This window comes from Macaca thibetana, chromosome 1, assembly GCF_024542745.1.
Source record: "Macaca thibetana thibetana isolate TM-01 chromosome 1, ASM2454274v1, whole genome shotgun sequence".
Classification (NCBI taxonomy): Eukaryota; Metazoa; Chordata; class Mammalia; order Primates; family Cercopithecidae; genus Macaca; species Macaca thibetana.
In genome coordinates this window covers 25,361,290-25,377,329 of record NC_065578.1, presented here as the reverse complement: position 1 = coordinate 25,377,329, position 16,040 = coordinate 25,361,290, and the positions used below count along the sequence as shown (strand labels likewise).

The 16,040-nt window shown below is 48.2% G+C and overlaps 2 protein-coding genes and 1 long non-coding RNA gene across 6 annotated transcripts in view; 1 reads left to right on the top strand and 2 right to left on the bottom strand.

The window, feature by feature from the left end:
* Positions 1-309: 309 nt before the first annotated feature.
* Positions 310-4,028, bottom strand: HMGN2 (high mobility group nucleosomal binding domain 2). The gene is made up of 6 exons (XM_050793685.1): positions 3,816-4,028; positions 2,913-2,957; positions 2,719-2,748; positions 2,302-2,352; positions 1,615-1,710; positions 310-1,166 (listed from the first exon to the last, which is right to left on the bottom strand). Exons 1-6 carry the CDS (start codon positions 3,828-3,830, stop codon positions 1,131-1,133), a joined length of 273 nt encoding a protein of 90 aa, XP_050649642.1. The 5' UTR covers positions 3,831-4,028; the 3' UTR covers positions 310-1,130.
* A 1,120-nt stretch (positions 4,029-5,148) lies between these two features.
* The window catches only part of DHDDS (dehydrodolichyl diphosphate synthase subunit), a 45,014-nt gene continuing 34,122 nt past the window's right edge, over positions 5,149-16,040 (bottom strand). For 2 of the 4 annotated variants that reach the window (XM_050792240.1, XM_050792232.1), the window contains exon 9: positions 5,149-7,526. In XM_050792240.1, the coding sequence (XP_050648197.1) occupies positions 7,287-7,526 (240 nt within the window). In that variant the 3' untranslated portion in view covers positions 5,149-7,286. The remainder of the gene's footprint in view (positions 7,527-16,040) is intronic. The other 2 variants (XM_050792245.1, XM_050792244.1) reach the window with 1 other exon arrangement.
* LOC126956931 (uncharacterized) lies at positions 13,285-14,281 on the top strand. Its single transcript, XR_007726543.1, has 2 exons — positions 13,285-13,342; positions 14,167-14,281. It is a non-coding gene; the product is annotated as an uncharacterized LOC126956931 (long non-coding RNA).

The window sequence follows — 16,040 nt, the reverse complement described above, 5'->3', positions numbered from 1 at the left end:
ATCTACGAAAAATCTGCATTTAATACACTTCATGTATTCGGAGTCATGCAAAAAACAAACACTGCAGGGAATGCTGCATAACCAAGTACAGAAATCACTCCATACTCCCAGCCTTTCACCACTAGCTAAATCTACTCCTGGAATCCTTCCTAACTCCACCTAGCACTGTGTGTTTTGGAAACTGACTATTAATCAGTGAAAGATCATCATTAGACTGTACACAGAATACCTCAAAGCAGAATGCACCCTGTTCCAAGAGACTTGGATAAACCAGGTTACCCCACTTGTGGGAAAAGATCAGAGGCAGCATTCCAAGCCAAACTGTATCCAGCTTTATTAAAGATACTTTCCATAAACAATCATGGTATTTCAGGCAGGACATGGGCAGACAATCGTTAACAGTATACAACAACTTTCAAACTCCCTTCTTCAATGGACTACCAAAAATCAGAAAGCCACTATAAAACCCAATGAAGTCTTCATCTGATGCTCTGAACAGGGAAAGTTTAGAGTGAGGGTTGACATTTCACATTTAGCATGTTGTTTAACAACTTTTCACAAGCCGACCCTGACTTTCAGGAAGTGAAATGAAAATGGCAGAATTTATCTGAAGATCCACAATCTAGAAATGGAACCAATGCTGTTTTGACAGGTGCCATCTCAGTGGCATCACTGGAAAGTCCAGATTGCCTGACACACTGGTAACCAATGACTACGGGTCAGGTCCCAACAGATGTCTGGGCTTAAGGGAGTTAAGTCTATGCTGAAAGATGGAAAGGGAGAAGAGGACATAAAAACAAATTTGTTTTTCCATACCACAAGGCTTTTGTGCCAAGGTGTCCATGTGTGTCAAAGTCAGGGACTCCCTCCTCCTGGGAACCAAGAGGAAGTCTCTCAAAACTAGAAGGGAAAGGTGTTTTCCCCACATTAATCCAGCTTTGGAGACATTCTATTAGTGACATATGCCCCTTCCCCCAAAAACAACAATGAAGTGTTCTGTATGCTAACAACATAGCTTTAAAAAAAAAAAAAGTAAAACAAAATTCTGCATTTTTATAAAACTTGATAAAAAATAGTATTTCAAACTGTACAGTCACCAGAAGTACACAGTTATCAAAAATGCACACACTTCACTTGGCATCTCCAGCACCTTCAGCTTTCTGTGCCTAAAAGAAAACAGACAAATTAATGAATGTGTAGATTTCAAAACTATCTTTGTTCACATTCCACCTACAGCATCATTTTGCTCCCAGGCCAAAGTTCAGGTTTCAGGTTCTGAGACTCAGTATTTCTTCTGAGAATGACTTACTAGGTAACTATGCTAAGTCACCTCTCCTCTGGGCCTTATTGTAAAACTGAGGTAGGAGGAACACCAGAATTAGAGACCTGAAGTTACTTCTAGCTTGAAAACTTTATGTAGTATAAAACACAATGCCCTTCAGCTGACAGTAGAGATTTCAAGAATCTAGGACTTAAAAGTTAACAGGAAAGCCACAAGCAGATTCTGGACCAAATGGTACATTTGGAGTGATATTAAAAAAAGGCAATTAAGTTTTTGAGATCAGCAACTAACCGAATGAGCAAATCTAACAAAGGGTGAAACAGCAGTTATACCTGGTCTGTTTTGGCATCTCCGTTTTCTGCAGGGTTATTCCCCTCCTTGCCAGCATCAGCTTTTCCCTTTTTCCCTTTGGGTACCTTCTCTCCCTTCTGAAAAAGGGGAAAAAATAGAACTATTTCTCCCCATTTCATATTCCCAAGGTATGGTCTGCAAAGTTCTGCACAAGGTAGGATTGTTTACTGAAGATAAAACACAAACCCTTGATCAGTTGACAAGAACAACTGATCAAAACTAGGCTAAATAGTAGAGACGGGGTTTAGCTGGGACTACAGGCGCCCGCCACCTCGCCCGGCTATTTTTTGTATTTCTTTTGTTTCTATGGTCTCGATCTTTCGTGATATCTCGGCCTCCCAAAATTACAGGCTTGAGCCACCGCGCCCGGCCAACTAGGCTAAATTATATGTAATTTGCTATAATCTTTACTACTTAAAATTTCCTATCTAAGTAACAGAAAAATAAATCAGTTTAAACCCTAGGGTATTTAATATTTAAATACATATTTTCCTACAAACTAACGAAACAACTCTTGATCATGAAACCAACGGTATGAATGACAGGGATGAGGCAAACTATCCAGTTTATAACCTCCATTAATGGAGGCACCATTATGCTAATTAAGTTAAGGCACTAAGGACAGTCCTCATTCTGTGAAAATGATCAGTTCCAATGTTAGCACTTACCTTTGCAGGGGCCTTTTTAGGCTTGGGCTCTGGCTTTGGAGGAGCAGGTTTCTTTTTTTTGGCAGGAAGAGAGGAAAAATTGAACATCAGTACAATGGACTGAAGAAAACCACCCACGACCGACCAACCAACCAACCAACCAAAAGTACCAAAGGCAGAGAAGTTTCTCCTCCTCAAAGTTTTTGTGGCTGGCTTTCTTCTAGAATGTTGGCATCTCCAGAAGCCCACTCAAATGTCCCACTTTGGCTACAGGCATCAAAATTTCAGAACCAGCAAAACCCAAAGGGGCAAGAGTCCGAAGTAGAGGCAATCATTCAAAACCAGGCACTAACCATAACTCATGGGAAGCAAAGGGAATTGTTTTTTGATGTTTTTTGGTTCAGGGACAAAAAAGAAAATTCAAAAGCATACACTTACAGCAGACAACCTCGCGGATCTTCTCTGTGGCTATTAAAGACAACGAGAAAATTAGAACAGGTAAGTCGCTTTGAAAAGTTTGGTATCAACTGGCTCTAGATTATAGGAGTGTAAATTCAGGACACAGGTTAATCACCGAGTCCAGTGGCCTCTGCTAGTCCAAGGCTTTGACCCTTGAAGAGAGAATGACTTACTTCGTCCTTCACCTTGGCTTTATCTCCTTTAGCATCCCCTTCAGCCTATAAGAAACAAGAACAAAACACTGCAGCTTCTGACGTGGTTCTTAGTTCTTTCCTAAACTTTAGAGTGCTAACAAAGAAAATTAAAGCAGTCGTCCACACAACTTTTTTAGGACATAAACAAATGAGTGAGCCCGACGTTCGTATAAGAACGAAGCGCGCGCAGGAGCCCCAGCTCGCCGACCCCGAGAAGCCAGGGCTGAAGCCGGAGCGCAGCCGGGGAGGGCAGCCGAGCCCGCACCACCGCGCCAGGCAGGAGCAACAGCTGCAGATGGCGCAAACAAACCCCCTCCGGAGGCGGAGCCCAGCGCCGTTGCCATGGCAGCCGTCGAGGGCGGGAGAGGGAGGCGCGCGCAGCCCGGGGAACTCGTGGGCGGCGGCAGCGCGCGTCTCGTGCGCGGGGAACGTGGGCGAGGGGGCGGGGCCATACCACACAAGCCCCGCCCCCTCACGGCGGCGGTTTTTTGGCGGCAGCGCGTTCCCCCGCCCGCCAACCCCGAGCGCCGCCTTCCCGCCCTTTCGGGTTTGAATTGCCCGCCCGCAGGGAGGGGAGGGAAGGGGCCCTGGCGATGGGGGAGGGGGCACGAGGCGGGGGCGGCGAGCCCGAGGAGAGCGGGATAAACAGCCGCCAACATGGCTCCTCCCGCCGCGGCCGCCGCTCCTCCAATATGGCCTCTGGCGCCCGCGGGCAGCCAAGCTACTCAGGGTTAGCCCCGAGACGCCCGAAACCGCCTCGAGCCCCCGCGCGGGGAGGCCGCGCTAGCTCCTGCCCGGCGCCGATTCTCGCGCCCTGCACCAGGGAGGCGGCGGCGGCGGCGGCAGTGGCGGCCCAGCGCCTGCGGCCCTCGCGCCACGTACCTTTCTCTTGGGCATGGTGGCGACGGCGGCGGGACGTAGGTGCTGGACGCGGGATGCAGCGCGCGCGGGCTTTGGTCGGTCCGGGGGTCGTTCTCGCCTCTTCTTCTTCACACTGCTCGGGCTCCGGGGGGTTTATAAAGTTTTTATAGCGCTGGGAGCCCCGGACCGGTTAGAACCGGATTTCACCTCCCGCCGCCGTTCATTGGCCCAGCTGGGGTCACGTGGGCGGGGTTTAAACTCACCTCCTCTGGAGGGAGTGAGGAGGGGGGTGTGGGGGGGGGTAGTGCGCGCGAGACGGCGGCGCGCCGAGGGGGTGGGGGCGCAGTCGGGGAGGCGCGCGTCTAAGGCAGTAAATGAGGAGGGGTGCGCGAGTCGGCAGGCTCGGGGTTCCGGCTCCCGCCAAGAGCTGTCTTTTGCAAACTAGCAAGTTCCTTCCACCTTATGCAACCCAGCAACCCACTTCTCCAAGCCATGCGACACTCAGGGCGCATCTCAGCGGCTTTCCTTCCTGCTCCCGCTGGGGGCCCCAGAAGAGGGGTTTGCGAGGCCTGGCTGCACTGCCCTGCTCCACTGGAGGCAGAAGGAAGCGCGCGGCTGGAGGCACAGGCTGCAGTTCCCAGGGTCCAGGCTGACGCCGAAGTGGGAAAAAGGCGGGGAAGCCAGCTTGGCGCAGCCGGACGTGCATCCTTCCGAGCTGCCACTTCGGGAAAGCCTTTCGTGCACCTCACCTGAAAGACGGTCCCACTCGAGGTGGGCTAGGGGTTTCAGGGGGAGACTTTCCATGCAGAGGTGCCTTTTGGGTGCCGTGGGGCAGGTAGGAGCTGTCCTTTCAGCACCCGTTGCGCAGCCGCCTCCCCAAATACTATCGAAGCCCCCACCCCCAACGCCTGTCGGGTGGCTCCCTTAAGGTCCCTATATTCCCAAACCTCCAGACCCTGTCACAGTATGGTGGAGAGCGGCCGCCGAGGTCTACCAGCACTCCCCTCCCCCTACAACTCTACCCCCCTCGGAGACATCTAGCCCAGCTGCCCCCACCCGACGCGGCCACCAAGCCTGGGCACTGCAGCCGCAGCTGGCGAAATCCCTCCTTCCACACTGTCAAGCTGGCTGCCTTTCACTTGCGCGAGGAAAAGGAGGGTGGAGGAAAGCGCCTGGGAATTAGGAAACAAGTAGAGGAACAGGTGGTGTCATGGCAAAAGGGCTCTTCCAGTGCCTCCTAGTCCAAAGCCAGGGTCTTGGAGCTAGCCAAGTGCACCTGAGGGAGGGTAGGCAATTGCAGCAGCAAAACAAGGTGTTCTTCCGTTGCAGTTAGCAAACAAGTTTTACATCTAAGAATCTTTAAAAATTCTATTTGAAACCCAGAACACAATACGATATATGTCCTCAAATGGGGGCTTCGCTTACAGGTGGAAGGACACTAAATTGGTCCCATCTGATTTCTTGAGGCAACGGTTGAACCTGGCTTGTACAAATCATACATGTCCAAAGCAACCAGGAGTTCAACTGTTTTGCAGCCCTTGCTGCTGGGCGACGACGACGACCTCTCTGCCTCTTCTTTCCACCCCTACACCGCCTCCTGGGGCGGCTTCTCCCTACTCCACCCTGTGTACCTTTCCCAGAATAGAGAACCTCAGGCCAAAGAGCGATGCCAGCCCCATTAATCACCTCTACTGTACCCCAATCATATTATGGAAAGTCAGACCCAGGAGACAGGATTCAACAGCCACACTCATAGGGCAGATTCCATTTGCTGCCTCCAGCCCCTCATTCCCGCCTTAATTGTAGGGCTCTGCACTACAGCCGCATAATTCATGCCTTCCTAATTATGGCTGTCAACAGCCCCATTGTAAAGCTGGAAAATGTACAGCACCTGCTCTCCAGGAACCCTGTGCCAGGGATTGGTAGAGGGGAGTGCCAGGTGTGGATGGGGGCTTGCCAAAGGGTGCATTGATTGGCTTCTCAATCGCCTTGTCTGGCATTTATGCTTGATTCTGGGAGCAAGGACAATAGCCAAGAGGTCTCTTGCCGCCAGGTATTCGGGGACAGAAAGGGGAAGAGAGGGTTGGGGTATAGGAAAGTTAGGGGTTTCCTGTGTGCTCTTGCTACTGCTTGCAAGATCTCACCTCTCCCCTAGAGGGAGCTGCTAGGGAAACAGCTTGCAGAAAGTAAAATGGGAAGTCTGGCACAGTGGCTCATGCCTGTAATTCCAGCACTTTGGGAGGGTGAGGCCAGCGGATCACCTGAGGTCATGAGTTCGAGACCAGCCCGGATAGGGTGAGGCTCTGTCTCAAAAAGTAAAAGTAAAATGGACTTTACTAAAGAGAGTAGCATTTGGTTGGTGTTACTGGCTGGTACTTGCCGGTGTGGGGCACCTGAAATGGAGTTGCTCAGGCAGACAGCTCTTCAAAGGCACTAATCCTCTCAGCAGCTCTGCAGCAAGTCCTGGCAGAGGGAGGTAAGGAAAAGGACACAGCTTTGACCCTCACAAGCAGAGGACCTAGAACAAGCTTTGCCATGCCAAGAATAAATCGGGAGCCAGATCAAAAAGCTGAGAGAAACCTCGAAGAGTGGAGTGGGAATCAGAGTTTGAGATGGTGAGGGCAGGGAGCAGAGTCAGTTGAGAGAAGTGTTTGGTTCTGCTCAGTCCTGTTGTCTTACAGGGGAGAAGGCCTGTGCTGGATTCGATTCACCAGGGCCTACAGGCCCTTCTCTTACCCTATACCATGGAAGGGGCCAGTCTCACTTGGGAGTGGAGCCTGGCCCCATGCCCTGCAAGAGGAGGAGAAAAGCTTGTGTGGGCTGAGTCGACAATAGGTAATTGGATTGTAATCGCCCGCCTGGCTTCCGCACACCATTGGGGGTGCTGAGTCTTTCAGTGAGCAATCAGTACTGCGTGGTGGGAGAGGGGTAGAGATTCAATAGCAAATCCCAGGTGGAGAGCCAAGGGGGAGGAGCAGCAGATGGGCAAATTTTCTGTCTCTCCCGCCCCTTTTTTTCCTTACCCAAATAACTGGCTGCCTATTAGTTATTTACTAGCAGATCCAAGGTAGAGCCAAATCTTTTGTGGAAGCTGGGTGGAAGGCTAAAATGGATGGGTAAAGAGCTAGGGTTTTGGGGAGAACTCTTCCCTGAAATTCTGTGTTGAAGGATGTGCTGGTGGAAAAACAAAGTGCATCTAAGAGACAGGCAGCTGATAAGTTGGGGCCCTTTGTCTCCAAACCCTATTGGTGACCAGACCTGGGTTTAGTGTACTCGTGGGAGACTTTCACCCTCAATCCTCCCCAGGAGCCTGTCCCAGGCATCCCAAAGGTATCTATGGCCAGCAGACCTGGCCTGGGGGGGGCGCTCCCCAGCCAAGCAAAGGGAACACAATTCATTATCAGGAAAGGAGATGCCTTTCACCAAGAAAAGGAAGGGGAGTGGGGCCCTGGAGGCAGAGGGCAGGGCAAAGTGGCAGGTGACCAGCCCCACTCAGGCTGATGCAGTGCCCAGACGGGCCAGCCAGTCAGCTCGCTTGAGTTCCAAGGCCTGCAGGAAGCCTTGGACTCGCTCTTCCCGTCTGGCCGAGAGCTTGTGCAAGCGTGTCCTTCGGAGCTGGGCGTCCCCACTGGCTTGGAGCCCCTCTCGCAGCAGCTGCTCTGTCACTGTAGCCTGGTCCCTCTCCAGCTGCTGCCTCTTCCGCTCCTCTGCATACATGTCTCGGGCCTTCTGCTAGAGAAAAGTGGGGATTGGGGTGGGGAGATCATTTTTAGGAGTGGGTGAAACTGGGATGGAGGAGGTAGGGGGTGGGGCACAGGGTGGGCCAAGTGAAGTGGAACAGTGGAAAGTAGGTACCAGATTTGAAAAGGCTTGGGAGTAGGTATGCAGTGGGTGGTGCTCATGTTGTACAGGCAGGGCAGTGGTAGTTCTGGGTCCATCTTGGTTTGTTTTGTGTGGAAGCATCTGTACCTCTTGAAGTTTTTCTCATGCACTTGGAAGGGAACCAAGCAAATGTGGGTCTGACTTCTGATTTCCCCATCAACTGGCTTTGTGGCTTTGGGCAAATCCTGTCCTAACCTCATTTCTTCATCTGTAAAGTGGGGGTTGTGCCTACCTTGAAGAGTGGTTTTAAGGATTAGAGATAATATATGCAAAATCCTCTCTAGGATATTAGCAGGCTCTTAGACAGAAACAGCATTTTTACAAGTTGTTATTGCCTATTCTCTGCTGCAAGAAAGGTCCTATTCTTGTTGGGGACATGTCCATTGGGTCACTTTCTTTGATCTCCCCAGGTTTTCCTCTGAGGGCACCATCCTCCCAACTCCCTAGGCTATTTTTCAGAGCTCCACACTTGCCTTCTGTATGAAGACCAGCCTGATCCTTCCAGCAAATGACCCTCCTATGAACATTCTGAGAAGTAGGTTCAACTCTCTTAAGCCACTTATTGCATTCTGCATAGTAGAATAAGTGTTAGTGTTCATAGTCTACTCTTTCTCTTAGAAAATAAGCCCTTGAAGGTTTGAGAGCCTCCAGGCCTCTTGGAACCAGCTCTGACACCAGGTGATGATCATAATCCCTGGCAGTAGTTATCATCCCAAGTACTAGAGGGCAGAGACTGGGCTTCTTCCTCTCTAGCACTTGGGGTGCCCTGTACATGTGAAACACTCAACTGACTGACCACGTGATCCCAGGAGAGCAGTGAGGATGCTCCTGATACAAGAGAGTGGAAAATCCCTTTGGAGCAGAACCAAGGCTTTCCTGTGCCTCACTGATCTTCTCTGTTCCTGCCAGTCTAACTGACCTGCAAAGCCTTTGCACCGGAGCTCCTCCTGCCAAATATATTCCATGTGTGAGAAACTCTATTTTCCTACGGTATCCTATACCCTGATGACCCTTCCCACATTCTACCTTGTATTACGGTAAACTTGTATACATGTTTTTGTCCTAATCAGCCTGTAAGCACCTTGATTGCTCTGTCTTCACAAAGAATATCTTACATGTGCACAACCACTTCATCTGTTGCCTCACTTGACCCTCACAATGGAGCTGTGAGGGAGGTACTTTCTGCTGGAGACAGACATGGAGCAGGGAACTGATTTGCTGTCTCTCAGCAATAAAGGTTTACTGCATGGATAAGGATGACAAATGAGAATTCTGGACTATCCCCCCTGGCTCCTGAATAATTCCAGGCATTCAAGGGTACTTCTCTTCTGCTATTATAATGAATTACATGTGGAGCTATGAAGACTTCGGGCTTGAACAGCTGCCGCTAGAGCTCTCCATCTTGCTGGAAGGGCTTCTTGCAGGCCTTGGTCAGGAGGCTCCCTGGGTGCTACATACAGGATTTTTTTTGAGGATATGGAGATGTGCAGGACACAATCCCAGCAATCCAGGTGCTTACAGGCTGATTATACAGCCATGCACACAGAGTGCCATAATACAAAATAGGATGTGGTAAGGTTCATGCAAGTTCAGAGGAGAAAGCAAGTGTGGCTGATGAACATCACGGAGCAGTGACCTTCATGGACAGAATTTGAGCTGGCCCTTTAACCAATGAGGAGGATTCAAACAGAGGTGAGGTGTATGGGGGGCAGGGAGAATATTCCAGCAGTGGGAGTAATGAGCAAAGATGCATGGAACTGAAGAGTCTGTTCAGGCCAGAGTAAGTCCACCTGGAGCAGTGGGGTTTGAGAATTTCCTGTCTAAGGCCTCCCTTACCTCTCTAAGGCTATTTCTTATTCTGTAAAACTGGGATAAGAGTACCCACCTCACTGGGTTGTTTGAGGAAAAATGAGATAATGAATTTCCAGCCTACTGCTTGGCTATTAACTGTTAGCTGTTCTATCACCACCATTTGTGCACTGGGTTAAGTAGTCTAAGTTCTGGCAGAACAGAAAGGATGGGGCGCACTCAGCAACAGAGGGAGGAAATACGGAGCTAGCTAAAGCCACTTCATGAGGTGCAAGCAAGGATGGGGGGCACTCAACAACAGAGGGAGGAAATACAGAGCCAGCTAAAGCCACTTCATGAGGCGCAAGCTTCTTCCAGATGGCGTCAGAGTGTGTGCCAGCAATGGGGGCTGTAGCCCAGGGGGCTGTAGCTAATTCCTGTCTGAGAGGAATCAGCAGTTCATTGTTCAGATAGCAGAGTTGGGAGGGTGCCTCCTCGTCATTTGACAGAAAATGACAGCAAGGCTGAGATGGCTGAAGTTCCCTTGGCTTCTCCACTAAGGTAATTTCTTGAGAGTACAGTGTGAAGTCTATCTTGTGCCTGTGTATAAGCTTTACTTTCTAGGGGTGGAAAAGCTGGTGACCTGTATCTGGATACCTGTCTATCCAGCTTCCACATGGTCTGGATCTACCCTTTCAATCTCAGAGATGTTTCCGGTTCTTCTCAAGTACTTACCCTTGGGAAATCCAAGCTAACAGAAGTCCTAGAGGTCAACTTTTCTCTCCCTGACCATTTGTCTACTCTCTTTGTATAATGACCAATCGGGGTAAGTGAGGGCATTAATTCTTTCCTTAGAGACTTTTTGTACAGACTTTATCCAATCTTGGTGCAAGGGCTCCAAGAAGCTCACTTTGAGAAATATGATTCTAACCTGTGAATCTAAATCCACCTGGGCATTATCCCTCTGTGCTCTTATTCTCTCCTTGGTAGAATCAGAGAACAAGACGTAATAGTTCCTCCAGTACTTAAATCTAAAAGTCCTCCACCACTTTGCGGGCACCTGGAGAGAGGCTGGAGGTCCTTGGCTTCAAAACATTAGCCAGTGAAAAGTCCTTCCCCAAGCTGCAACCAGCTAGCCCAGGTTAGCAGCATGAGGAATGCATTTCTGAGGGCTGCCCTCAGGCAGAGAAGGACACCTCCTACCAGAAACATGATATTCTGAAGCACCCTCAGAGTCTCCTTGCCTGGGGAGTTGTACTGGGGACAGGATGCGCAGGGTGCTTTTTCAGAGATAGGAGTCTGAGGAAAGGCCCAGAGACACACATGTGGGGAACAATATTGGCCACTATTCTTGAAAAATGAACTCTGTTCCAGGCACTGCACTCAGCACTTGATATGTGTTAGCTTACTGAATCCCTATCACAAACCTCCAAGGTATGTATTACTGTAAACACCACTTCTCTCATTTTACAGGTGAGGAAAATGATGCACTGAGGGGGTTAAGTAACTGTACAGTCACATAGCTATGTAGGCAGTGCCAATATTCAAAGTCATGAACGTCTGAGACATTAACTCAAGCTTTTAGGCCAAGGCAGGAGGCTCGCTTGAGCCCAAGTGCTGGGCAACATGGCGAGACCCCATTTCCACATACATGCATATATACATACATACATACATACATAACTCAAGCTTTTATCCTAAGACAGTGACAACCTGAAGAGCACAAGAACTATAATGTTCAGTCCAGCCTGTTTAAATTGTGACAAATGTACTACAGGAAGCTTCGTGGGAACATGTGTCTTTTCCCTTTCTAATATCGTCCTTGGAGATGAGGTGAACAAACACTTTTTACTCATCTCCATCAATGACCTCTCAAGGACCTACCATCCGTGCAACTTGTGATTGAGGATCAGCTGCTCTGCACTCCACACACCCCCTCCCTGGCCTGATTCCCTATTTGTCCCTGCCTCCTTGCTGACAAGTCCTACTGCATCATAGTCAAGATTTCCCTTTGCCAGCCTTTAAGACTGGTTAGGTGGCCGGGCGTGGTGGCTCACACCTGTAATCCCAGCACTTTGGGAGGCTGAGGCGGGCAGATCACCTGAGGTCAGGAGTTTGAGACCAGACTGGCCAACATGGCAAAACCCCGTCTCTACTAAAAATATAAAAATTAGCCGGGAGTGGTGGCATGTGCCTGTAATCCCAGCTACTGGGGAGGCTGAGGCAGGAGAATTGCTTGAACCTGGGAGGTGGAGGTTGCAGTGAGCTGAGATCATGCCACTGCACTCCAGCCCCATTTCAAAAAAGAAAAAGAAAAAAAAAAGAAAGAAAAAAAAAAGACTGGCTAGGTGACCACCTGGAGACTGTCATGGTCCATTCAGATACCAAGGTCTGGCTCCCAACAACTTGTAGCCAAGTCCCTGCTTCCCTTAGGATCCACCAGCTGCCTTCCTCCTATTAAGCTACTCCAGGTCCAGAGCCTAGCCCCTTGCCCTGGCTTCCTGCAGAGAATAGGGACACATTGGGCAGGGCCTAGAGACAGAGCAGCTCAGATTTTGACAATGGGAATTTGGGTGATAGGGCAAGAGCACAGACATACAGGTAGGAAACTGGAGGGCATGGAACAAGTAACTGGGAAGAGTCCAGTTTGGTCACACTACAGAGTCTGTAAAAGGGAGACATGAGAAAAGCCTGGAAAGACCTTTCTGGTCTGAAAACAAACTGGTGAGGATGCCATTAGTCTGGATTCTCCCCTTAGTATGTCTGCCAAGGTGATAACAATCTCTAGAAACAGAGCTTTGAAGCCTCTGGGGTAGAGAAAGCCTAGCCAGGACCTCCAAGGGCTCCTGCTGGAGAAGGCTTCAAGATAATCAATATCTCTATTATAACTGGTTTCCTTGTTCTAAAAACAGAGGCAATAATCATAGTATCTGCCTTAAAGCAGTTCATAGAATTTACTGAAAGGATGCCTGACATGTGGTAAGAGCTCAATAAAAGTTTGCAAATATAGGACAGGCGCAGTGGCTCATGCCTGTAATCCTAGTACTTTTGGAGGCCAAGGCAGGTGGATCACCTGAGGTCAGGATTTTGAGACCAGCCTGGCCAACATGGTGAAACCCTGTTTCTACTAAGTCTGAGTGTGGCAGCATGTGCCTGTAGTCCCAGCTACATAGGAGGCAGAGGTTGCAGTGAGCCAAGATTGTGCCACTGTGCTCCAGCGACAAAGCGAGATTCCGTCTCAAAAAAAAAAAAAAAAAAAAAAAAAGGTTTGCAAATATGATCCATAGGTAAAAATGGAACACTTAATAGTTGACCTCAAACACCTCCCACCCCATCCCAGGAAACAGCAGAACAATTGCTATGGCCACAACCTATGTGTCTTGGTTCCTAAAAATATTATTATTTGTACTTATTTGTTTTAGCCTACAAGAAACAAGAGTTTCAGGCTGGGTGCGGTGGTTCACGCCTGTAATCCCAGCACTTTGGGAGGTCGAGGCTGGCAGATCACCTGAGGTCGGGGGTTTGAGACCAGCCTGACCAACATGGAGAAACCCCATCTCTACTAAAAATATAAAACTAGCCAGGTGTGGTGGCGCATGCTTGTAATGCCAGCCACTCGGGAGGCTGAGGCAGGAGAATCGCTTGAACCCGGGAGGCGGAGGTTGCAGTGAGCCGAGATCGCGCCATTGCATTCCAGCCTGGGCAACAAGAGCGAAACTCCGTTTCTAAAATAAAGAAAGAAACAAGAGTTTCATAATTATATTATCAACATTACCACTAACAATAAAACTCTTAAGTAATGTTTAAGTTTGTGTTGCAGTTTGTATTATCCTGAGAAGAAATTCCACTAAAGATGAATAGCAGAGAACTGTGTTCAGGTAAGCTGAATTAATTCCTTTCTCTGGGGAGTTATGTTATCACCTTGATATAGTTAGTTTCACTTGTTTCTTTTTTTTTTTTTTTTTTTTTTGAGACGGAGTCTCGCTCTGTCGCCCAGGCTGGAGTGCAGTGGCCGGATCTCGGCTCACTGCAAGCTCCGCCTCCCGGGTTCACGCCATTCTCCTGCCTCAGCCTCCCGAGTAGCTGGGACTACAGGCGCCCGCCACTGCGCCCGGCTAATTTTTTGTATTTCTTAGTAGAGATGGGGTTTCACCGTGTTAGCCAGGATGGTCTCGATCTCCTGACCTCGTGATCCTCCCACCTCGGCCTCCCAAAGTGCAGGGATTACAGGCGTGAGCCACCACGCCCGGCCAGTTTCACTTGTTTCTATTTCAACGTTTGTTTTTATCCCATCTTCACTCCTCCCCGTCCTTACTGCCACCACCCTACCTCGAGGCACATCCTCTCTCACCTGGACTACTGCAGGAGTTCTGTCTCTTGGCTTTAACTCCAGCCCCTTGAAAATTCTGAATGATTTTTACAAAATGCAACTCAGATCCTGTCATCCCCTGATTAAAGTCCTTCAGCTTTGTTACCATGACCTACAAGGCTCTGTATTAGCCAAGGTCTGACTCTAGTCTCATTTCATGCCCTTCTCCCTTGGCACACTGACCTCCTTTTTGTTCTTCTAAGACCCGAACTTTAACCTCAGTCTCTTTGCATTCTCTTCATTACTTTCTAGCACATCTCTCTGTATTCTTCACTGCCTTATTACAATCGGAACTTATATATTTGTTTACTTGTTTATTTCTGTCTCCTCAAGAATACAAGTTCCACAAAGGTAGAGATCTTGTCCGTCTGGCTAACTATTGACTCTCCTGTGCCTAACACAGTGCCTGATTCATACTACTCAATAAATACTTATGGAATAAATGAAACTTGAGTTAACTCCTCTGACAACCATGTGCAAAGTATCTGAGAAATGTGAAATTACTATAAAAGACATCTGAGCAGCCCAAGTAGAGATAAAAACACAAAAACTCATGTACCAAGCTCCTCTGGGCTTCATGCAGAGCCAATTCACTCTCATTTTATATACATAATTCCAACAAGCTTGACTAACTGGTTTCCTTGTCTATAGCCGATTTAAAACAGTAAATACTATGGAAGAGGAGAGATACTGTCAAAATTAACTGTTGACAGCAGTAGGAAATTAAAGAGGGAGGACACAGAAAAATATACATGAAATCTCAAACCCAGGTATTCTGGGACCATCTAACTTAGAGCAAACAGCCTTACCCCTCAAGGATATTGTTGTACAGTGAAGTATTTAAAGATAATTATTATTATCATAATAATCAGAATATGACAGCCAGGCATGGTGGCTCATGTCTATAATCCTAGCACTTGGGGAGGCCGAAGCAGGAGGATCACTTGAGCTTAAGTGTTCAAGACCAGCCTGGGCAACATAGTGAGAACTTATCTCTACAAAAAATACAAAAATTAGCCAGGCATGATGGTGTGTGCCCACAGTCCTAGCTACTCAGGAGGCTGCAGTAAGCAAAAGTTGCACAACTGCACTCCAGCCTGGGCAACAGAGTGAGACCCTGTTTGTAAAAAAAAATAAAAAATAGAATGTGATTATCCTAATCATCATCATTATTAGCAAGTGCCTGGTATATAGATGTCAATGAATTATGTACAAGATACATTTTAGAAATTTTTCCATCAAAAAAGGAGAAAGTTTTAGTTTTTAGAGGGATCTTTGGTCATATGGAAATATCTGATATTCATTCCCCACTGGCAGTAGATAATTGTGCTTTTGCTGTTTTTCTTTTCACTAATTCTAAACTTCTTTCAATTTCCTCATATTCTGAGACTAAGTAATTAAATACATGATCAAGTCTTTGTGATTTGATTGACTTATACCAGGAGTTATGGACTTGGGATTCAGGGGCAGATTTCAGCAGTTATGTGAACCCCTTTAAAGTATTCTATGTGTGGCCAGGCATGGCGGCTCCTGCCTGTAATCCCATCACTTTGGGAAGCCAAGGTGGGCGGAGCACCTGAGGTAAGGAGTTTGAGACCAGCCTGACTAACATGGAGAAACCCCATCTCTACTAAAAATACATCTCTACTAAAAATACGGGAGTGGTGGCACATGCCTGTAATCCCAGCTACTCGGGAGGCTGAGGCAGGAGAATCACTTGAACCTGGGAGGTGGAGGTTGCGTTGAGCCAAGATCGCACCACTGCACTCTAGCCTTGGCCACAAGAGTGAAACTCCATCTCAAAAAAAAAAAAAAAAAAAAGAAAAAGTATTCTATGTGTTTCCATGATAAGTTTACAATTCTATACAAAATTCCACATTTGAGTGATCTGCAATTTTTCTAAGGAGATGGTCTGTGGCTTTCATTAGACTCTCCAAAGGGACCCCAATCCTAAGGAGATTAAGAATCCCTGACTCACATCATTATTTCCTTCCGGCATTATCTCTTCAGACTCAAGAAGCAGCACCAGCTTTGATTTTAAAATTCAGGTTCCTTAGGATGGACGCGGTGGCTCACGCCTGTAATCCGAGCACTTTGGGAGGCCGTGGTGGGCGGATCACCTTGAAGTCAGGAGTTTGAGACCAGCCTGGCCAACATGGTGAAACGCTGTCTCTACTGAAAATACAAAAATTAGCCAGGCATGGTAG

What these genes read in the sequence shown, in the direction of transcription:
- HMGN2 (XM_050793685.1), bottom strand. An exon ending in CTAAAAAGGCCCCTGCAAAG is followed by an intron (nt 1,711 to 2,301) that starts GTAAGTGCTAAC and finishes CCCCTTTTTCAG; the next exon opens with AAGGGAGAGAAGGTACCCAA. An exon ending in GAGATGCCAAAACAGACCAG is followed by an intron (nt 1,167 to 1,614) that starts GTATAACTGCTG and finishes GTTTTCTTTTAG; the next exon opens with GCACAGAAAGCTGAAGGTGC.